The 22613-nt window shown below is 34.2% G+C and overlaps 7 protein-coding genes across 8 annotated transcripts; 3 read left to right on the top strand and 4 right to left on the bottom strand.

Moving 5' to 3' along the window:
• The first annotated feature begins 306 nt into the window (after window positions 1–306).
• On the top strand, window positions 307–2652 carry LOC106103811 (ubiquinol-cytochrome-c reductase complex assembly factor 1). Its single transcript, XM_013283696.1, has 5 exons — window positions 307–406; window positions 480–641; window positions 838–1116; window positions 1463–1657; window positions 2496–2652. The coding sequence occupies exons 1-5, from the start codon at window positions 380–382 to the stop codon at window positions 2574–2576; spliced, it is 744 nt and encodes a 247-aa protein (XP_013139150.1). The 5' UTR covers window positions 307–379; the 3' UTR covers window positions 2577–2652.
• Window positions 2607–7843, bottom strand: LOC106103810 (sphingomyelin phosphodiesterase 1-like). The gene is made up of 10 exons (XM_013283695.1): window positions 7575–7843; window positions 7062–7204; window positions 6425–6586; window positions 5895–6053; window positions 5112–5489; window positions 4659–4831; window positions 4254–4448; window positions 3677–3847; window positions 3262–3442; window positions 2607–2989 (listed from the first exon to the last, which is right to left on the bottom strand). The coding sequence occupies exons 1-10, from the start codon at window positions 7636–7638 to the stop codon at window positions 2648–2650; spliced, it is 1968 nt and encodes a 655-aa protein (XP_013139149.1). The 5' UTR covers window positions 7639–7843; the 3' UTR covers window positions 2607–2647.
• Window positions 7844–8557: 714 nt separating this feature from the next.
• Window positions 8558–14809, bottom strand: LOC106103703 (60S ribosomal export protein NMD3). Its single transcript, XM_013283536.1, has 9 exons — window positions 14619–14809; window positions 14383–14517; window positions 14141–14291; window positions 13653–13896; window positions 12809–13102; window positions 12164–12273; window positions 11675–11832; window positions 10980–11162; window positions 8558–8829 (listed from the first exon to the last, which is right to left on the bottom strand). The coding sequence occupies exons 1-9, from the start codon at window positions 14666–14668 to the stop codon at window positions 8643–8645; spliced, it is 1512 nt and encodes a 503-aa protein (XP_013138990.1). The 5' UTR covers window positions 14669–14809; the 3' UTR covers window positions 8558–8642.
• Window positions 14810–15037: 228 nt separating this feature from the next.
• LOC106103702 (ATP synthase subunit beta, mitochondrial) lies at window positions 15038–16869 on the top strand. The gene has a single exon (XM_013283535.1). The coding sequence runs from the start codon at window positions 15159–15161 to the stop codon at window positions 16701–16703; it is 1545 nt and encodes a 514-aa protein (XP_013138989.1). The 5' UTR covers window positions 15038–15158; the 3' UTR covers window positions 16704–16869.
• Window positions 16870–17576: 707 nt separating this feature from the next.
• On the bottom strand, window positions 17577–19898 carry LOC106103797 (60S ribosomal protein L24). The gene is made up of 5 exons (XM_013283680.1): window positions 19804–19898; window positions 19605–19680; window positions 18989–19074; window positions 18144–18305; window positions 17577–17751 (listed from the first exon to the last, which is right to left on the bottom strand). The coding sequence occupies exons 1-5, from the start codon at window positions 19806–19808 to the stop codon at window positions 17613–17615; spliced, it is 468 nt and encodes a 155-aa protein (XP_013139134.1). The 5' UTR covers window positions 19809–19898; the 3' UTR covers window positions 17577–17612.
• Window positions 19899–20344: 446 nt separating this feature from the next.
• Window positions 20345–21572, top strand: LOC106103657 (coiled-coil domain-containing protein 58). Of its 2 annotated transcripts, XM_013283467.1 has the most exons (4): window positions 20345–20490; window positions 20625–20897; window positions 21270–21399; window positions 21478–21572. In XM_013283467.1, exons 1-3 carry the CDS (start codon window positions 20461–20463, stop codon window positions 21375–21377), a joined length of 411 nt encoding a protein of 136 aa, XP_013138921.1. In that variant the 5' UTR covers window positions 20345–20460; the 3' UTR covers window positions 21378–21399; window positions 21478–21572. The 2 variants fall into 2 exon arrangements, with proteins under 2 accessions (XP_013138921.1, XP_013138922.1); XM_013283468.1 differs by lacking the exon at window positions 21478–21572 and having other exon boundaries at window positions 21270–21455.
• Window positions 21573–21656: 84 nt separating this feature from the next.
• LOC106103656 (UPF0389 protein CG9231) lies at window positions 21657–22398 on the bottom strand. The gene is made up of 2 exons (XM_013283466.1): window positions 22087–22398; window positions 21657–21982 (listed from the first exon to the last, which is right to left on the bottom strand). The coding sequence occupies exons 1-2, from the start codon at window positions 22290–22292 to the stop codon at window positions 21769–21771; spliced, it is 420 nt and encodes a 139-aa protein (XP_013138920.1). The 5' UTR covers window positions 22293–22398; the 3' UTR covers window positions 21657–21768.
• Window positions 22399–22613: the final 215 nt, after the last annotated feature.

Here is a 22613-nt window from a genome sequence, read left to right as displayed (position 1 = left end):
GTTAACAGAAGAATCTATTCATGAAATAAAATGTTCTCGTGCTTAACTAAAATATCGATACGTTATGTTATTTCATGGTTTTATGGGCTTCACTATCTGTCAAAGTCAGTTGTTTTGTCAAATTGACATAAAATTCCTCTGATAACCTGATAATGTCAATTTCCTTGCTATAATTTTATTTTTGTTCTCGATCGTGATTCTCGTCTTGTAATTTTAATTTCCATTATATATTATGTTAACATTTATGTATGTATAAATCAATATATAATTGTTTAAAATATCAAATAACACCGGTTTCACCAACATTAAATGAATAATGTGTCAGATGTAATATAATATTTACCAATTTTTAAATAAACCAATAAACAAAACTTAAAAAATGTACGGAATTCGTTTAGTGTCGAGGGTAAGAGTTTTGTTATGAAAAGGCAAAATATTTTTCTCTAACTTTTTCAAAACAGTTTTCATCTGATTTTCAGGCTATGCAATATCGGAGGTTTTCAAATTTCGTCAATTATGCAAGGCCCTTGATTTTAAATGATAATGTTTTTAATAAAAGGAGATATAGTTCCATAGCGGTAGAAGATAGTTATATTAAGAAATTTATGAATGCTGTGGGATGGATGGATCAGTCTAGAACGGTAAGATTAGCAAGTAGCAAGTTGTGCTATCCATATGATCCAAACCCAATACAGAAATACAAAATTACTGATTTTTATGTTGTAATTTGTAGGAAAGATACATATTTGTGTCAAGACTGAGTTTGATTTTAAAGTAACAATTACTTTCAATATTTCTTAATCATTTCATGTGTCAACTATCAACTTGGTATTTCAGCGCCTCAAACTAACTGGATATTTCCTATATGAATCGGTCCCAGAGAAGGTTGCATATCAAGAATGGTTTGAAAAACTAGACTTACCTGATACATTTGCCTCATGGTTTATTGTCACAGAATTGCATGTTTGGTTAATATTAGTGAGGTATATGGCTGAAGATGTCACCTCTATTACTAATGATAAGAAGAAGTATGTAAAAGGAGATGGTCATTTTGTTAGGAATTGTGTTATTGAAGCGCTATGGGCTGATGTTGCTATGAGGATAAAATTATTAGAGGTAAGCAATTTTTTCTTTGGTTGAAGGTTTCATTTCTTGCTTTCAGAACCAAGCTGGCATGTACATCTTTTTTAATTTTTTCACCATGGATAAATTGCATATTCTTTTAAAACCCCTTAATCCTAATAAAAAATTTTATACACTTCTTACTATCCTGTTTTTCAAAATTGCTTCACATAACAAATTTCACAAAATAACTGTAAAAATGAAATATTATACTGGACTTCACAGTAATTAAACATATTGGTTTTCTCAATTTTGAGATTAAAGTGATTTATCACATATCTTTACACATTGTCATATAATGTATTTTACAATTTTTGTTTTATTAATATCTTATTTTCAGGGGGCAAATCCTGCAATAGCTAGGAAGCAAGTTACAGAACTCTCGGAGCAGTTCCAAGCAGCCCTGGTTGCTTATGACGAGGGCTTGAGTGATGACAAAGTGATGGCATCTGCTGTATGGCGCAGGTTTTACTCTCTCTCTGATGATGCTAATGCTGCAGATATTGAGAAAATTGTTCATTTTATTAGACATCAGGTAAATGTCTTTATTTTTTTTTTTTAATAAGAAAAGGCAAACGAGCGGCCGAAATATAGAAGTGGTCTTAGACGCCCATGGATCTGCCACACCAGAAGAACCAGAGATGCGAGCCTTTGCTCTAATTATTAAATAACTAGCTTTCGCCCGCGACTCCGACCGCGTGGAATTAAAAAATAGTGGGTAGCCTATGTAATTCTTCCAGACTATCTCTACATCTATACCATATTTCATTGAAATTCGTTCAGCCGTTTAGCCTACAAACTCCAACAAACATCCATCCATTTATCTAAATATTCACATTTATAATATTAGTATGATTTTTACATAGTCAACTAAGGGTGGATCCAGCTTTTTGGTACTAGAGGGAGAAGATCACATAGTCGTGCTCAAGTTAAGAGCTTGACAAAATATGTAAATACATTTTGTCTAGCTCTTGACCAACCAGCCCAGGGGGGGCCATGACCCCCCCCCCTCGGATCCGCCTTTGTAGTAAATTTTGTATTTAGCAGTTATATGTACAAGTGAATTTAACAGCTTGTTTTACAAGATTTGTTAAAAGTAAATTCAGACATGTCAGATATTAAACTTATCTGAATTTACTTTCATAAAGTGTTTAGCCTGCTAAACCTGCAGTTTTAACTGTACTGTTGTATTGTATGTGAGTAGAAATATTTAAACTGTCAGTTAAATTGTAATATTATACCCCAATTTAAACTGTACAATTAAAACTGAAGCTGTAAAGCGGGCTGTAAGTATTCATAATAATTTACAGTTTTGGTTATATCTACAAAACATTGGCATATATTAAATTGGTTAATAATATTTTATTTTTCAGATATCAGAACTTGATAAGATTCCTAGTAAAGATTTAAAATGGAAACCTGTCTTTACTTGGTTAAGTATAAACGATCATTAGTGTTGGTGATGTACAAATAATATAGATAGATTGGTTAATTGTTATTTATTATTTATAAATAAATAAATAAATCATGTCTGTGTGTTTGTAAATGACATTCGAAGTTCGTCACATTTCTCCCTTTGCCATAAAACTGTGGTTACTATTCTACATAAGTTGTCTAATTTGCAGTTATTATTGCAATATGGCCATCTTCTATCACTTAATTTTGATACATAAGCTGCATATAAATCTAGCAGATGTCTGTCCGTGGTCACCATACGTTGGAGTAAATCGTCCATAGACTGAGCACTCAAATCTTTAACACCGAAGCTATTCTTCATGTCATACAGTTGGAACCAATGCGGACGACGGTTCGGTGTTAAGTTTGCCTCTGTTAGGTTATATATGTAATTGTTGATACTTTGTGGAGCCTGAAACGAAGACAAAAAAAAAACATTACCTACAATATACATTTTTTTTAATTCGTTGAGAAATAAGATGATTATTTTAAGACTTATGGCGATTTGATGATCATATTTTCTTGTTACTTAATTGTAGAGATACACAAATAAGTTTCCAATACTAGAAAACAGATAATGCAAGCTTAATACGATTTATGGTCCTTTGTAAGCAGGATAATAAATAAAACGTTTATTATGTATAATGATATATGAAAAAAAGAAAAATAATGTTTAATACATACGAATGTTGGCGGGTTGAATGTGGCTATTTTATAGTTCAGATTGTAGTTAACATAAGCGGTGGCGGCGCCCACGCCCCACGCCACGTTAATGGGCAGCCGGGGCTCCACCGAGCTGTAGAATATCTTGAACTCATCCGAGTGTATATGCCCATTAAACTCTGCTGCGATTGTCGATGAAAATCTGCAAGATAACCGGTAGGATTTGATTTACTAGCCTTCGCCCGCGGCTCCTGCGTGATATTAAAAAAATACAAAAGTAATCTATGTGTTCTTGCAGACTTTGCTCTACATTTGCAAACCATAGAGATACGTTCAGCCGTTTAAGCGGTAAAAAACAAACACCAGTCCATTTAAACTTTCGCATTATATTAAAACATTTCGTATTTAATCTGTCCCAAGAAAATTAATTAATTACCTATTAACGATCCTATTGTATTCCCTGGTCCAAACATGAGCCAAGTCATGCACTCCTGGCGGGATGTGGCTGAGGATGTGCACCTTCTCTCCGGCCAGCTCCGCGCGTTGCAGCTCCTGCACCAGCCACTCCAACTGGCGCTTCATCTCCAGCGGGTCGTAGACTAACCACCTTAAATTATAATGCATGTTAAAAACGTATAACATTTAAGAATGAAATTACGCCATCTTGTGACGTCATAGCTCTCTTCGAAAAAAGAAATATTTTTAAATAATGCTGTTATACACATTATAGCTTTTGCCCGCGTATCGGTCGGTGTGAAATAAAAAAAAGCAGCCTATGTGTTCTTCCAAACTTGGCTCTATATCTCCAAATTTCATCAGATCCGTTCAGCAATCTAAAGTCGCATTTATGACATTAGTAAGATTTTTGTTTTTCCTATTCTCTTGGTAAAATCTGCTCTTTTCTAGCAATTTTCAACGCACATATTTTTATTTGAAATCAAATCTACACTCAACTTAACCTTAGACAAAATTCGATTCCTGTTTTATGAAAATAATTTTAAGATTGTAATTACCAGTTATATTTATAAGCGACGTTGGTATTGAGTGAGATAGCTCTGAGCCCGGGCCGCACCAATCTGGAGAACCCTCCGCGTACCCTCAACGACGCCCTCGCCTCCTCCGTCAGATAATGATCCCATTTGGTTATTAACCCTTCGTATAACCAAGTTGTGTTTAAATACGGTTCAGTTACTGTTATTGGTGCGAATCTGTAAAAATACTTTACTCAATAAAATAAAAACAAACATACGATTCTGAGTTTTTGTATTTAAAACGCAACAAAATATATTTGAAAGTTATAAAAAAAGTTCGTGGCGTCATAGAATTATGAAGGCATATACTTGTCACTGTCATTCTATTTAAAAAATCTGAGAAAGCTATATGTTTTTAATGCGTCCCCTCGGTAAGACCATACTTACTGATTCGTTGGCTGCGACTCGTGGTTGCCAATAGCTGGTATAATCAACACATCGTCTCCGAAAGTTGTTCGCATTTTAGTAATAAGATATTGATTAATTTCGTCAATCAATTCATAAGATGTTTCCCAAATACCATGGTCGATTGTATCACCTATGTAATATACTGCATCGAACTAAAAATCAAATAAGCAAAATTAAATATATCTAAATGAGGCAATCTGAGTAATTAAGGAGTCTTAAGGCCCGTCCCACTACTGGTTGATAGAGTCTCAGATAGCTTAAAAATGACGTTACCGCCAGATAAGGGAACAAAATCCGATAGTTCCATAACACTCGTTGGATTGTTATCAGATAATTTACAATTTGGTGGGACAGGCTCTTAGTGACCAATTCTGAGTGCGAATTTTTTTAACAAAGAAATCGAAATATATCATCTTAGGTAACCATACTAACTTTATGAGCAGATGCCATTCTTTCTATGACGTCATCGAACGCCCATCTCGGAGTATCACAGTTTCTATAATCACCCCAATAACCAGCCGGCTCTGCTCGTCTTGTCTGAGCTCGCATTGAACTTCTCATACGGATTTCTTTAATTTTCGGTACATCTTTCAAATTAAGAAGAACGTTATCACCGCGTCCTATCACACTGTTGTCGACTTCGGAACCATCTGTAACAATATCTGATGATGGTCTAAGTCTTTGTCCCTTCCTGCAACATGTTGGTTCATCGCACTGCGCCACACCGAACGCCTCGTACAAGGGATCTATATGGGCATCTGTTAAAATTGCCACCGTTAGAGGGCTCTGATCGATAACTGGGGTTGGTATCTGGAAATTAAGAAGTAGTAATTATATTACTGAGCATAAATAAGGAAAGAAGGTATCGAATAACATTCATAATGTCTGCACATACCCGGTTTACACTTGGCCACTACAGTTGGACTGTTGTGACAGCCAGTCATAGATTGTATGGACTCACTGGTCACTTACGTGGACACTGTGCCAGTTAATTGACAGTCCCTTTTTATTCTACTGGCCAAGTGTAAACCGCCCATAAGTTTATGTACATTGTTTCCTTTACGAATAATAACTAACTACAATATAGTATCTTGTACCAATCAAGGATTTGTCATACATTAATATAGTAAGTCCTATTTATTACATATTGGAATATTCATACTATTTATTGAAAACTTAACATTATATCAAAACAAATATTATTATAGCACTTACGTTAGCCGTTTGTATTCTCTGAGGCAGTTCGATTTGCCACTCAAAGCGCGTGTCGTTGTACGAACAAAAGTTAGGGTTATCAGACCTTTGCAACACAAGGCCGCAGAAGTTACGCGGCGTCGCCTCTGGCGTGTTTCTAATGATATAAGTAATGATGTGCTGTAAAACAAAGAAATACATTTGTTTATAATAAACTGGAATATGAAATAGTGTAGATAGTGGAAATCCATTCCACTACACGCATGAACTTATGGGAAAATAATGTCCAATCAAAGCGTAATTTTGTTGGTATATCAAAAGTTGCTAATTTGAAACTTCTAGTGCCCGGTTCACACTTGGCTAGTACAGTTGAACAGTTACAATGGTCAGCCATAGATTGTATAGACTGACTGGTGCCAGTAGAGTTCGGACTGTGTCAGTTGATTAATAGTACTGTTATAGAGCGCTAATGGCCAAGTGTGACCAACAGATTTTTTTGTCACTTTCATCATCTTTTGAAGTTAGTGTAGTATCATATATAGTTTACTTACCAGATTCAAAGAAACAGCTCCGCTACATACATTGTAACTCTCAATACCGAGGAGGACGCAGATATTGGAGAGGGAGCGAGTTAATTCATCATCCGATGCGCCTGCTCGTATCAGTTCGAACAGGGCTGAAAATGCGCTGCGACATACTAAGCAATCCAGACTCTGTTGAACAGGTTAATTTATTAGGAAACTCATAAGTATTGGTCGGTCGTCGGTGGCTCAGTAGTTTAAGCTCTTGACTTGTAATCTACAGGTCTTTTGTTTGAATCCCGCCATATAGCAATGTGAGTTTCGATTTTTCGAATGTTTATATATACATAATTTACCCGACGTTCTTACGGTGAAGGAAAACATCGTGATGCAACCTGCACATATCGGCGAAGAAATTCAAAGATATGTGTGAAGTCAACCAACCCGCAGTAGGCCAACGTCGTTGACTATGGTCTAGTCACCCCTTACGTAGGGTAGGCTCCGAACCTAGTAATGCTGGTGATGATGATGTATTGGTAACATTTTTAAAGGTCTTTCAATAAGTGGCAATCCACGGCAATGGTCAACGGTTTAATACTGAAGTATGACTTGACATCAGTTTACATAGTTCTTATTTGATGCCTTTCTGATATATGGTTTTCCTTACCATTCGCGTATCCGATCTATATTCGTGTGTAGTCACATGTTGTGTTCTGCGCAAAATTTCAAAAACATCTTCTTGCAATTTTTGCTCGGCGCTCGATAACAATTCATTTTTCATATATTTTCCAATTACAACTTCCACTTCATCTATTATAACAAAAATATCTTATAAATATTTTGATAACTACTAATCTTATTTGTAAGATATGTGAGAAGCAAAAATTTGTGATAAATTTTGGTTTTCGAGATACGATAGATAATTTCGGAATTAAATTGTTATTAACATGTTGATAACAAAATTATCCATAATCTCTAAATTAATACACTTAATAATCACAGATAATAAAGAAAAAAATGGTAAATGTGAACGCTGAAAAATAAATCTCAGGAACCACCGATATATGCACATATATACCCTATTTGTTAGGCTTTAAAAATATTTAACGGTACATTGGTCTGGGATTTAATGAATATATTAAATACCGATTGCTTTATTAAACAAATCAATGATTCTTACCTGGCGTTATAAAATCAGCAAAACACGTGTTGAATATCAAAACAACTATAAAATACAGCTTCATCTTTAACGAATAACCAGCGACAAATCGCTTCACCTTATATATGTTCAAGAGTAAAAAAATGCACTTGGGATTTAATATCCCTTGTTGAACATTCCTAATATATCGCCCGCATTTAATCTATCGCCGTCAACAGCTTGTACTCCATTGAAATGAACAAAAAATGTACTTGACACTATCGATTTGTTTGATTTATCAGTTTATCTTAATATTAATGATTATAAAAGAGAGAAAACAAAATGGTAAGCGCGTGAAACTCATAACGTGAATTACCACTGCCGAATCACGCATACCTACCAAAAAGTATTGCTATCTCAATTTTTCACGGACAATACAAAAGGGACAAGAATATGTTTCTGTACATGTGTTTTGACCGTGGAAACTATAACGTCCGCGCCTGCTTTACGATAAGAATTCATTTGGTAAGAAGTATTAATGACGGGCAAATTAAATTTCATAAAACTACGGTAAAATGGAAATTAAATATTTTTCATTTAAAATTTTAAATTTATTACATAACGTACAGTAATTATGTACTTGATTTTATAATCAGTCAATTTAAAATGTTGTAAATAAAAAAAAACAAGATAGCCCCAATTAATTTGCAAGTAGAATAAGGTATTCTCCATCTCAATGAGAGTTTGTGATGTAATCAAATTATTAGAAACATTTTTATCTAGATAAACTAGATCTTTATCTAAAAATATCTCTAGAGATAGCTGTTATATCCAATTGAAACTAAAGAGGCCACACATCCGACAATTCTAAGACAAGTTTATCGAAGAAAAATAATTTTGAGATTAAAAGATGAGTCATACCTCATGTGAGATCTCTCCTCTTAAAATATGAAAATAACTACAAATATAACCTCCACCATATATGTATCTGAAAGCATTGTGTTTTTCAAAAAGAAAAGTCATAATTCTGGTTAAAAAAAACTTTATTGCGTTTAAATATTTTAACAAAAAAATGTATGCATTTGATACGATTTCCTGTGACGTCACATTTCATACTTCCGTCATATCAACGTCTTCTATATTCAAATCATCCAACATCTCAGCGAGCGTGATGCGCGGCAGCGACGGGTCAATCTCATCCGTGTCTATGGGCACTCTGCTGGCGTCCTTGAAAATGTTGATGTTCTGTCTGAACGTAGGGTCCTCTTCCAAATCGTCCAGGAACTCATTGTAATCCCTGGAAGTAACATAGTAAGTACATTTAATTAAAAACATCAGATATCAGGAATAAGGGTTGTTCTGTTACTTCATATTTAAATTAGCTTTCGCCCGCGACTCCATCCTCCAGGAATTTAAAAAAACAAAGTGTACATGTTCATCCAGAACATCCTCTACATCTATACTACTTTCATCGAAATCCGTTCAGCGTTTAGGCTACAAACTCTAACAGACATCCATCCATCCATCTAATCTTTCGCATTTATAATATTAGAATAGTAAGATTGAAAGTGTTCCTGTTTTATGGAAAATGTGAGAGACTGGATACGTTTTAGTTATTTTTTTGTAAAACACAATAATTACCTCTGGCATCCTAATACGTCATTTGGTTTTAATATTTTATCTAGGCGTGATTGACAGATGAAAATGTGTGACTTAAACGTGATTTTTTTAATTAAAGGAGTCGATTTAAAGATTTATATCAATATCATGCACAAAAACCGACGAGTATGTTACGCTTCACATGCGTACCGAATGCGTACGTCGTCTTTATTGGGAAAACCCTGTTTATTAGATAATGTATATGATAAATGATAACTTATAACAATTAATAGTCTTGCATTATCTATGTTACATAAAAAAATTTTGTACAAATAACTTTGAAGACTTATTTATCGTCCGTTAAATATCGTCCATTTTCTAAATAGGTTTACTGATGTTATAAATGTTGACATAATAACTACCTCTCTTCTTTTTTTTATAACATAAGGTGCCAAACGAGCAAGCGGCCACCTGACTCCACCAAGATGGAATGCGACCGCTGCCCATAAACATCCGCAATTGCAGATGCGTTGCCTACCCTTAATTGACGGAGGAGGAAACGCACATAAAGCGGACATTTCCCCTCTCTATGCGTTTTCTCCACCGTCAAATCCACTTTTCCTTCCCATCCTTTCTCTTAAGAAAAGGGTGGAAAGGGAAAGGGACTAAAATTAGGCCTCCGGCACCACACTCATCAGACGAAACGCGGAATTGCATCCACTTCGCGCCTGTTTTCTGTGTGGTCGTGGTTTTGTACCGGGCGAGCCGGCCCTTATGAGCGAAGATGTTAAAGCGGGCTCTACCATTGTTAAACTTCTACTTAATTTATATTCATTGATGTATCTCTCATGCTCTTCAATAATAAATACTCTTAATTAAATTGAATTATAAACGTTTCAAGATTGTATTCTATCAAATAACAAGGGATAATCTCATTTAATTATTTCTGACGTCAACTAAGTTAGTCCCCGGAATCTTATCTGCCACCAAATTTTATTATCTGACATATTTAATGAACATTATGTGTGCATAAATAATAATTAGTGCTGGCTAACAGTGAGATTTCACGGCCGCAAAACGCGTACTAAAACATTAGTATCGCAGATAATGCGATCGACGCGCTAACTTTGAAGGCTCTGGCGTTATATTGGAACTGAAACATTAACGCTTGCAACTTCTTTTAATCTATACAAATATTAAAAAGTGGAAAAGTTTGTATATCTTTATGTATGTAGTATGATATAAATAAAAAAAATATGCAGACGAATTGAGTACCTTCTTTTGGGAAGTCGGTCAGAAACTACTGGACCAATGTCATAAAATCCTTCATCATTAGAAAGCTATTAGTGATTAATATAGCCTATATTTATCAACTTTACGTAGTCGTAGTCGCGTAAAATGAGTATATTAGGAAATTTGAGAGTAGCCCCAGTGGTTGAGAAAAAAAGGAGTAAAAGGTTAGAATGGTATGGACATGTTATGAGAAGAGATGAATCGCATGTAACAAAACGGACGTTAGTTATGAATGTGGAGGGGTATACCGGTAGAGGTAGACCTAGAAAGAGATGAATGGATTGCGTGAAAGGTGATATGATAAAAAGGGAGTGATGACTGAGATGACGGGTGATAAGAGTGCTTTGGAGGAAGAGGAAAAGATTTCTATTTTTGTACACATTCGATTTACGTAAAAACTACTTGACCAATTAATAAAATCTTTCACCGTTAGAAAAGTTATTAATCTGTGAGTAACATAGGCTATATTTTGACATTTCAAAAGGGTGAGGTCGTGAGCAATATTGCATATATTGGTAAAAAAGTTTATCGATGTAGGAGTTGTTTTTGACTTACTCATTGCTAGAGCCGAGTCCCTCGTGCAGGTCGTCGGCCATGTGCTTCAGTTTCCAGTTGCGCGCGCGGCGCCGCGCCGACCTCTCCCCGTAGTACTTCTTGACGAGGAACACGTCCGGTATCGCATCCTTGTCCAGCTTGTCGAAGTTAGCATCGTTCACATTTGTATCGCATAAATTGTACCTATAAGAAAATACATTTAAATATATACAAACGCTACTTGGAAAACGGACACAATCTTACTAATATTATAAATGCGAAAGTTTAGATGGATGGATGTTTGTTAGAGTTTGTAGTCCAAACTGCTGAACAGATCTCTGTGAAATTTGGCATAGACGTAGAGGATAATCTGGAAGAACATCGGCTATTTAGTTTTGATTTTTTTTTAATTCCACGCGGACGGAGTAGCGAGCGAAAGCTAGTATTTAAATACATTTTTCGTTGGATCATCGGAGAAGTTCTTTGAGCAAAGGTGAAAAATATTCTTTATTTAATTGTGATATGCATTCTATTCTGCTTATTTGTAAAAGGTACCACACATGTAATAATTTTAAAATAAAGAACTAAAAAAATCACAAAACTTTCAGAATATAATCTTTGAAGTGGTTTCACAATTAGCAGAATTGATAATAAAATTTATGTTTTAAAAATCACTGAGCCTAGTCATCAATTAGTTATTAAACTATAAAACTTACCCTAAAACTGTGTCTCCAGGCTTTAAAATATGTCCTAAATGAGTCTTTGTGTGAATGGGATTGACATCATGTCCCAGTTCACTTGACTTCACCACCCACACGTCTGCAATTACGTGTTTGTTGGACACAACACCTTGTCCGGGGAATGTTTTCTTTTCCTATAAAAGTATATACATAATAGTTTAATTCTTACTAATATTATAATAGTTAAGATAGGCGTTTGTTATTAGGTATGACAGGAATGTCTTAATGAATCTGAAATTTGGAACATATGTAAAACATAGTCTAGAAGAACACATAAGCTAAGTTTTTTAACTCCGCGCGGACGATGTCACGGACTGCTTGTATTATAATCACATGAAGAACAGATTTTTGGATTAATAAACTTTCAGATTTACACACATTACAATCACAAATTTTACTATCATAGGCGTATTTTAAATCAATACTAAAATTTGTATTTATTTATATGTCAAAATCTATACTTACATGTTCTTTTAATATGTCAATATCCATAACAGTGTATTCAACTAACTGTTTAGGATTACAAATTGGAGTGAATGGATGTCTCCAATACACGGTGGAAGAAAGGTCACATACTAAAAAAAACAAAAAACATACTGTAATAAGGCATGAAGTCAATTACTGAAAAAAAGCACATCTTTTAGCAACTCGGGAAGTTTTTAACTTTGTTAATATTATAGAGAAGATAGAATTACATTTTTGTATGTGAAAGTACTCAATAGTATGCTGATTTTAATTATTTCTTCACCTATAAAAACTACATTATCACTGAATATGGCTATATTTATAAAATACTATTTATTAAATACTAGCTGTTCCCTTGCATTTTTATCACCATAAAATTATATTATTGTTTACATGTGTCAATTGCAGATGTCAAAATGACTTTATGAATTCCTTGAGGTTGGCAGCAACTTATGGTCTCCTTCCCACATTAGGGTTTTTATCCAATTTTTTACCAACTTAGTTTAATAGCGTGAAAATAGTAACTGTAGGGCTTTTTATTGAAAAAAGATTTATTTAAAAATATGCTGTAATTGCTGACATCTTAGGCAACAATGAAGTGTGTGTTTATGCTTTATTACAATAAGTATAGAAGTAAAGATGTACCTTGGCCAGTGTTGGGGTCAATTAAGTGTATAGTACTGGTGACCCTTGAAACAAGACAAATAGGTGATATTGAACCTAACTGATGAGTTAGTTTCTTAGGAAGGCAGACCACACTGTCTTTGGACACGGGAACAATTTCAATGCTGTATGTAAACTTGTAGTTATAAATATTACTGTGAATATCATGTGATATCAACTTTTTGGAATGTTGACATTTTATTGGTAAAACTGATTGTATAAAGTCAACCATTTTACGAGCTGTATTCTCTGTTGCGTAGAAGAAATCCAGCCCATCTGAAATGAAACATTAAAAATTTATAACCAGTTGATAAATTAAACAATCTAAATTAAGTTATTTACTGTTTTAATTAAAAAAAATTATCTTTAAATGTATACAAGTTGTTTTAGCTAATAAAACAAATTGATTATAAACACAGATTGTGTTCAATATATCCTAAGTATTAATGTACAAATGTTGTTGTCAAATAAAATGGAAATTACATTTACATTTCATGCATTTATTGTATACTAGCTTTTTCCTGCGACTCCGTCCGTGCAGAATTAAAAAACTTAGTAAGTAGCCTATGTGTTATTATAGACTATGTTCAACATCTGTGTCAAAGCTGTTAACACTTACAAACATCCATCCGTCAATCTAAACATTTGCATTTATAATGTTACTAAAATGGGACATTAAGTTTTTAATTTCATGTTTCAATTATAAAAACAAATATTCTAATAACACAAATTACAGTCTTATAAAGGTAAATTTGTTTAGATAGGTTTGTTACTACTTTTCATTGGTATTTAATTCAACAAGTTATCTTTATAAAGTGCCACTTACCATGTTTAGGTTTAATTCCCAATGTGTTTTCATGCGCTTTGTGTTTCAGTATCAATTGTTCTAGATAGTAAAACGTCTTCCTGTTGTTAGCACGTTGTCTAACTTGTACTAACGCACGCCAATAATCTTGTGCCTCCGAGCGATGACATGCATCACACATCTGATGTTGAATCACAAACTCTACTATGAATGTTTGCTGCAGTACTGCACCACCCATTACTTCGCCTTGCACAGTCAATTTGACCTGGAAATATAGTTTGTAATTAAAATTATGTCTACATATATTGGGCCTAAGTTGCTGTTGAGAAAAAGTTAGTGTGATATCATCATAAATTCAAAGAATTTTAAGTCATCCATCACTCATGTATATATTTAACATTGTGCAATATGAATTAACATATGATTTTATCAAACAGAACCAAAATGTAATGGTAATAAAATTTGACATGTCCATATGACCTGGAATAATATAAAAGAAATCTTCTTACCTTTATTCTCTTGGAATGAGGTTCAGTCCAAGCAAAGCCTGCATCTATCAGTTTTACTCTGTTTAATCCTTTCAATCTTTTCAAGCATAAAGCAAGTAGTTCTCTGGATTCTAAAGCACAAACAAGCCATTCTGCTGGAGGTTGAAGATACCTGTGCAAAAACATGAAAATTTTGTAAATAAAAATACACACAGATGGTTTAATGAGCTTTTTAGGAACTTAATAGATAATTATCGTCTTACCTTTCACAACCTCTGCAAAAGAACAATGTAGCCTGTTTGGGTATGCCGTCTGTGATATCAACATGGGCACGTAAACATGCCACACACATATTGGATGGATTTGGTTCTATAGGAGCCGCGCACTGACAGCATAATCTAAAGAAAATTATAAGTTCAATATGTTAGATAATTCTGCAACAATATATATTTACAAGAACACACGTGATGATCATTTTTAACCTCAAAATCTTACTTACATGCGAGTACTGTTGGGATCCGGTATATCTTCTGGTGAAATATACTCCATATTGACACACTAGTTTGCTAAGTTTTAAATATACGTTTTCTTAAGATTCGTAACTTTTACCTTATAAATTAATACAAGTGTGAAACTATTTGGAGAAGTTTTGAGTTTGACTTTTTGTCAATTTGACATTGACAGTGATAACCATTGATAACTCTATTGGTAGTGTGGTAAATTGTTCCGATAAGAATATTGATACGGACGACCCATCTATGATGCACTTTTTTAGCATCACACATATCATAAATCCTAATAACTTATTTTACTGTTATAAATACTAAATTGGTTTGCTTAATGAAATCTACAATTAACATCATCTTTGACGAACAGGTACAGGAAATAGTTGTCTATGAACGGAAACAGTGTAAGAAAAAAAGTTCAATGATTCTCTGTGGTCCACCTCTCATCTCGGCTCTTACGTAAACTTTTTTAAAAGAAGAACTCGAATTTTGGGGCTACTGTGCATTACGTCGATCGAGTTAAGAAAACGAACATGTTTTCTACCGCCGGAAGAGCTGGCCTTTTGGCTGCAAAGTCGGTAGTTAACAATTCCTTGGCTGAAAAAACACCTCTGGTTGCCGGAGCCCTAGTGAATAAGCGGGACTATGCTGCCAAAGCCGCAGGAAAAGGTCAAGGTAAGGTGGTTGCCGTAATCGGTGCCGTAGTAGATGTTCAATTCGAGGATAACCTTCCACCTATCCTAAATGCCCTCGAAGTGCAAAACCGGTCCCCGAGGCTGGTGCTGGAAGTTGCGCAGCACTTGGGTGAGAACACTGTCCGCACCATCGCCATGGACGGTACTGAAGGTCTCGTTCGTGGACAACCAGTTCACGACTCTGGTTCGCCCATCCGTATTCCGGTAGGAGCTGAGACCCTTGGTCGCATTATCAATGTAATTGGAGAGCCAATTGACGAGCGTGGCCCTATTCCTACTGATAAAACAGCTGCGATCCACGCTGAAGCTCCTGAATTTGTGGAAATGTCTGTGCAACAAGAAATCCTGGTAACAGGAATTAAGGTTGTAGATCTACTCGCTCCTTACGCCAAGGGAGGAAAGATTGGTCTGTTCGGAGGCGCTGGTGTCGGTAAGACTGTACTCATCATGGAACTGATCAACAATGTAGCCAAAGCCCACGGTGGTTACTCTGTGTTTGCTGGTGTAGGTGAACGTACACGTGAAGGTAACGACTTGTACCATGAAATGATTGAGTCCGGTGTCATCTCTCTGAAGGATAAGACATCCAAAGTAGCTCTTGTATATGGTCAGATGAACGAGCCCCCCGGCGCTCGTGCCCGTGTCGCCCTGACTGGACTTACTGTTGCTGAATACTTCCGTGATCAGGAGGGTCAGGATGTACTGCTCTTCATTGACAACATTTTCCGTTTCACTCAGGCCGGTTCTGAGGTGTCTGCTCTGCTGGGTCGTATTCCATCTGCTGTGGGTTACCAACCAACCTTGGCCACTGACATGGGTACTATGCAGGAACGTATTACCACCACAAAGAAGGGTTCCATCACATCTGTGCAAGCTATCTATGTGCCAGCTGATGACTTGACTGATCCTGCCCCGGCCACTACTTTTGCTCACTTGGACGCCACCACTGTATTGTCCAGAGCTATTGCTGAGCTTGGAATCTACCCAGCCGTGGATCCCCTCGATTCCACCTCCCGTATCATGGACCCCAACATCATTGGTGCTGAGCACTACAATGTAGCCCGTGGTGTACAGAAGATCCTGCAGGACTACAAGTCACTCCAGGACATCATTGCTATCTTGGGTATGGATGAATTGTCTGAGGAAGACAAGCTGACTGTAGCCCGCGCTCGCAAGATCCAGAGATTCCTGTCTCAGCCTTTCCAGGTGGCTGAAGTGTTCACTGGACATGCTGGTAAACTTGTGCCTCTTGAGGAGACCATTAAGGGATTCTCTAAGATCCTGCAGGGAGAGTATGACCATCTACCTGAAGTAGCATTTTACATGGTTGGACCCATTGAAGAAGTTGTAGCAAAGGCTGAAACACTGGCCAAAAACGCATAATTAAGCTGTCTTCAATGTTGTTAGAATTATTATCTATGTTTAGTGACAGATCAGTAACTTATTGCAATATAACTTGCATACCTCAAAAAGGTTATTGTATAATAATCAGTCGATGGAAATGGTATGTAAATGTGATCAATTATATATTAAAGAAACTGCCCATATATACAAGACTATTATTTAGTTCTTTGAATCACCCATAAACCTAAAATGCAATTTTTAATAAGTTGTTTATAAATTGCTGTTTAGAATTTTAATATTTAATCAGAATTAACTTCAGTTACACAATCTTATGTCACCAATTACATAACATTTAAAATAGGAACAAATAAAGCTTTAAATCAATTCAGCTTTATTCAATTATTTTGATTGGAATTAACCCAGTTTAATGCAATATGGGAATTATTGGAAATTGTAAAATGATATCCCAATGTCCTTTTTAAAAACAAAGACTTTATTAAAGTGGAGAAATACCAGCAAATACAGATTATGTAACAAATTGCAGCTTTAGAATGTACAATGCAAGTTTACAGTATTGAAAATATTAAATCCAAGATGTTAGTATATTAGATTATCATTAACTTCATTTACTTACAACCTACATACATGAATGCAACTATGCATCAGTATTCCTATCATAGGAGCAAGATGAGTTTTTGATGTGCTTTAGCATCTATGTTTTCACTGGCCTAAAATACTGGATACTAATTCACTTATGTTCATATTTTTTTACAAAGTTAAATACAATTTTAGTAGTCACAAATATCATTGGTTGCCACGAATTGAAATAAAAATTGATGACAAACATTCCTTGTTTGTAAAATATATGAATGAAGTATAAATAACTAAAGGGGTAGATAAGAAAAAACCAAGTATTTTGTTATTTTTTTTTATTTGTAACCAAAGTTCTTATCGCTTGCCACCAACACGAGGGGCAGACTTCTGACTTACTTTAGCGGCTTTAGCTTTGGGTGCCGCCTTTGCCTTTGTGGGGGGAGCAGTGGTTTTCTTGGCTGCTTTAGTGGACTTTTTCTGTTCCTTTGCAGCTCTACAAAAAAAATAAAAACGTTAGTATTTTAAAATAAAAGTAGTCACCTTTTACAATCTACACTTAGTAAAGTTAGAGAAGTACTAATACATGACTAGAATTTGTAGACTCAAAGTCGGATTTGAATTTTGTTCGACTTGGACATAAATACAAGTTAACTTTTTTTTAGACTTAGCTTGGGTTAAAATAGCTAAAAAATAAAATGATTTATAACTTAAAACAACTTCAGATTGATGAAGTGTTTTAAAAATGGATATTTTTTTTTTATATAATAACATTGAATTTTCTAGTTAACTACATGCTATTATCTGGTAGTCAAAGTAAGGGTAAAAGAAAAGTGTGTACAACTGAATTGCACATGGAATACAGACAAAGAATAGTTAATTTCTTACTTGATAGCCTGTTCCCTCTGGGCTTTCCTCACTTCAGGCTTCATGTTCCTCTTGGCCATGATATCACTGAGGGATGCGCCTACAATCGCACGCTGGTACTTCTGTGTCCTCCTGGTGCGCTTCTTGGCCTGCTCTTCCTCCTGCCCTTTCTTGAACTTACGCCTATATAATAAAACATTGTTAAATTGTCATTTGTTTAAATCTATCATTTACCCTTGAGCACATGTTTATTAAGAATTTTAACACCAACATAAACAGACTATGAAGTTGGTACCAAAGTGTAGCAAATCGAAAGTATGTTTGTTGTGACATAATATTGTACACTTTCTAGGAAAAACACAGCGACTACTGGATAGTTTTTAATTTTAACAAGTGTGACCAAATGACAGTTATCCCACATTAAAAAACAAAAAAAAAATTACATAAATTGAATTATTAATTGCAGCATTTTTGTTCCGATGTTTTGTCCTAGTAGGATTTTTGTTAATTTTTTATTTAATAAACCATACAAAATGGTAATTCAAATTATAGAGTTTCACAAACTGCTAGAGATGTTTTTGTTGGGTAATTGGATTGGAATATTCATAAAGGTACATCATAGCGTGTATCAAGTAGTGGAACATTTTTAGTCAAAGGGATGTAAGTACTGTTCTGATGAAATACTTAATAATACTTATATGAAATACTAGCTGTTATTTGCGATTTCGTCCACTAAAAATATAGCCTATGTTACTCACAAATCAATCACCTTTCTAATGGTGAAAGAAAATCGGCCTAGTAGTGAGTTTTGAGTTATTTCAATGCATACAATAAAAATCTTTCCTCTTTATAAGATAATGTTTTACCTGTAAAGGACTGTCCATGTCACTTTCCTGGGATTTCTTCTCATTAGATGGGCAGCTTCACATTTTGAATTCAAGAATGTGAATGTCTGAAATAATAATTAAACACATTAAAAAACTTCATATTGAAAAACAAATTTAAAACATCTGTTATTCATAGAATGTAACAATTTTATAAAAATAACATCAAAGTTAAAAAAATCAGTGACAAACAAGAGAATGTTAATGAATTATCTGAATTTGAAGATTTAATAGTATATTTTAAACAATAATTTTGAGAAATGTCTACAATATTTTCTTATCAAGTTTTGATCATTCTGCTTCTACATCTAATAAAGTTTGGTGCGCAAACAAGTATAAACATTACTCAGAGACTGTATATTATTTGTAATTTTCAGTCTAGAAAAGCATTTCTATTTTACATTATTTTTTATACAGACTATGCAAAGTTTTACAAAAACAAAGCCGTTACAAATACGTTAGTTTTGTAACCTACAAGTATTTGTAACTGTATAGTTTGCTTTATGAAACAAGCCTAACAGAAAAAACATTGTATTAAAACCAAATACATTTTTGTACAAATTAATAATGAGTAGTAAGATTAAATTTAATAAATTACCTTGCCATCTACCTTAACCATGGTTTTCCCATGGCCAGGGTAGATCTTGTAACCACTGTAGGCGCAAAGTCCGATCCTGAAAATATAACAAACATCATGAAAAGACTGCACTCCACTTTTAACTATTTATTTAAACACAAAGAAATTGTATGAGATTAATTTGATTTAGAAAAATATAAAAATTATAGCCAAAACCTACTTCATTTTGACTTGTGTCAAGAAAGAAAGAGCAAGAGAACAGATAAAACAATACCATAGACAATATTTTGTTTGACAGATTGACAACGTCAAAAAGCCCGCAACAGATAATAAATGCTTCTTAGGAAAAAAAAAGGAAAAGCGTAATGGGTCGTTAACATTCGTCTCACATTGCAATAATTTGCATTTCATTAATTAATGCCACACAGTTCATTTCATTTAGTATTAGATTAGCTAAAGGCAATATTGATTATTGTGTTTTAAAATATCGATATGAGAATGTTTCAAATCGTTTAACGAATCTTTAAATTTCTTTAATTAGAGTCATGCACTCTACTTTGATCAGATCTTCAAATGCACGAGATTTCGCACGTGATCTTGTAACATCTATTCATGTTGTTTTGGGTGAAATCCTGGATATGCTATTCCATCCATGAAAAAAAATATATTTTAGGTTCCTTCTGCTTTCTGGCCTTTTATGTGAAGCTAAAATATTGTTTTCACAGATTAAAAAATATTTGATCATAATACTTTTTTCACATCTTTCGTTGTCTTTGGAAAAAGACAAACCGGGTTTACAGATAAGAATAAAGAACTTTTCTCTTTCCTCCGCAATAGAAATTTTCGTGTTTGTTCAGTAGTTTAAATAACCTAAGTAATGATTTGCCCGGATTTTTTAGAATTTCAGGTTTGCTCTTCTTGATTTTGATATGATATGTGATAGTACATAAAGGTTTTTATAACCTCAACCTTTGAGGTTATTCAACTCGTCGTAAACATTGAGTTTAATTTTAAAATCTTTTAAAACAAATTATATTTTAGGACATCCTTAAAAAGATGCGAGTGTTGGATGATAAAATAGTTTACGCCCTCAATACCTCTATACCCACGGAGTCTTTTAAAACAAAAGAAAATGCTACAGAAGCTTGCCAAGATTTATACCAACAAATACAAAAGGGCCATGAGGAAAGAGAAAATGTTATAAAAAAGTGTATAGTCACTACAGCTGACAGCGTAAAAAAGTTATTATCTGCTAAAGAGACAAATCCTGATAATTTTGAAACTTTAAAGGATTTGAAAGCTGAACAGAGAAAGGTATTGGACTTTACTTAACATTTTGATTGTTAAGAATGGACCAAATTGTATGGGAGAGATTAAAAGAATACGTGTCTACTCACTCTCAGACTACAGTCACACTGGAATGGATTGCAACATATAAGTTCCAATTTACATTACTCACTTGTCAATCAATCTACACAATACAAACATGTTAATCTTATTCTTTGCCCTAGAAAGCCACTATTACATTTTCTAACAATTCATCATCAAAATAATCTACTTAGTAACTGGAACAATTGTCATTATCTTTAGTTATGACAAATAATTTAGAAGAATGTTAGATCCGTAAAGGCAAATTAACCATATTTTGTAATTTTCTTTAATAGGAAAATATTTTTGTATTTCCAGTTACGTCTCTTACAAACTGAGCTAAGTGTGGAAGAAGTTATTAAGGAAAAGACTAGTAAACTGTTCACTGAGAAATGTAGATCATATTACAAGCCTAATGATTCATGAAGACTGAAATTCAAAACACAGGGTACATTGGAATATTTTGTATATAGTTATATAAATAGATAAAGAATAGCTTTTTAATTTATTTGTTATACTTTATCAGTTCCAGGAAACCTAAACCTAGCATTATGTTGCAATGTCAAAATAAAGAAGCATAAAGTAGTAGTGTATATGAAAACATTATAAAACATTCTATCAAATTTTTACCTGAAACTGTCAAGATATTTTTTTAAGTAAATGGTTCAAGACCGAGCCATTAACATTATTAAAGAAAACAACATATTACATAAATAATTGTTATTAAGCTCTGCACTTAACTAAAACTTTACAAAATATAATAAACTTGTACCTAAACCAATTATAGCATTGCAATTGCTTGTCCAGTGAATTTTAATTAATTTGTAGGTTTTCCTACTTCCGCTTTAGCTGATTGCTCATCATTGTACTTCTTGTGCCAATCCAAGTTCATTTGGTGTACCGATTCACCTCTTTTAGCAGCCGATTTACCTGCTAATACTGCTCCTAAACTTGCGAGAGCAGTAAGGACCATTAAAACATTCGAAATCTTTATCCTCGCTTCACTTCGTGCACGATCAATTACTTCCGCACTGAAATATATGTAACATATCAGGAAATGACATCCAACAGGAAAATGTAATGTTAAGAAAACATTGCATAATATCTATACGAATAAAAAAAAACATTAACGTACGACACAAATGTAGGTATTTCTTCCTTGCTTTTAAATTTTTTCGTCCAAACGAGAATAGTTTTCTGAAAATTTGAAGGTCTAAATTTTCTTGACATCATACGGTCTTCTTTTTTAGGTGCTGAAGTAGTTCCAGTTGCACCAGCAGGCACACACATGCCTCTTGTCAGTAAGAGCATTTGAGCCCTATTTATTAAAAGTTTATTCATTGTGGAAAAAATACCACTAAGAAATCGACCAAAACAAGAATTGAAAATTCACGGGAAAAATAATTGATTTGATAGATAGGAATTTTACAAAGTCAAAGAGTATAGATTTAAATTACATAATTTTTACGTCAGGCAATGTGGCCACTCAAGTAAAAATCGAATGTAGGTATTTGCTTTGTTTGTCTTTAAGAACTTCTACATTCATCATAACCTAATAATTTCCATTTTTTGCCATTTCGGTGCATTAAGATTGAAAATGTCGGAATGAAAAAATATCAAAACCTTGTGGAGTTTTATGCAGCAGACTTAGAAGTAGAGCTG

The sequence above is a fragment of the Papilio polytes genome, unplaced genomic scaffold (assembly GCF_000836215.1).
Source record: "Papilio polytes unplaced genomic scaffold, Ppol_1.0 DF823731.1, whole genome shotgun sequence".
NCBI lineage: Eukaryota > Metazoa > Arthropoda > Insecta > Lepidoptera > Papilionidae > Papilio > Papilio polytes.
The sequence above is the reverse complement of the archived record's forward strand: the minus strand, read 5'-3'. Positions and strand labels throughout refer to the sequence as shown.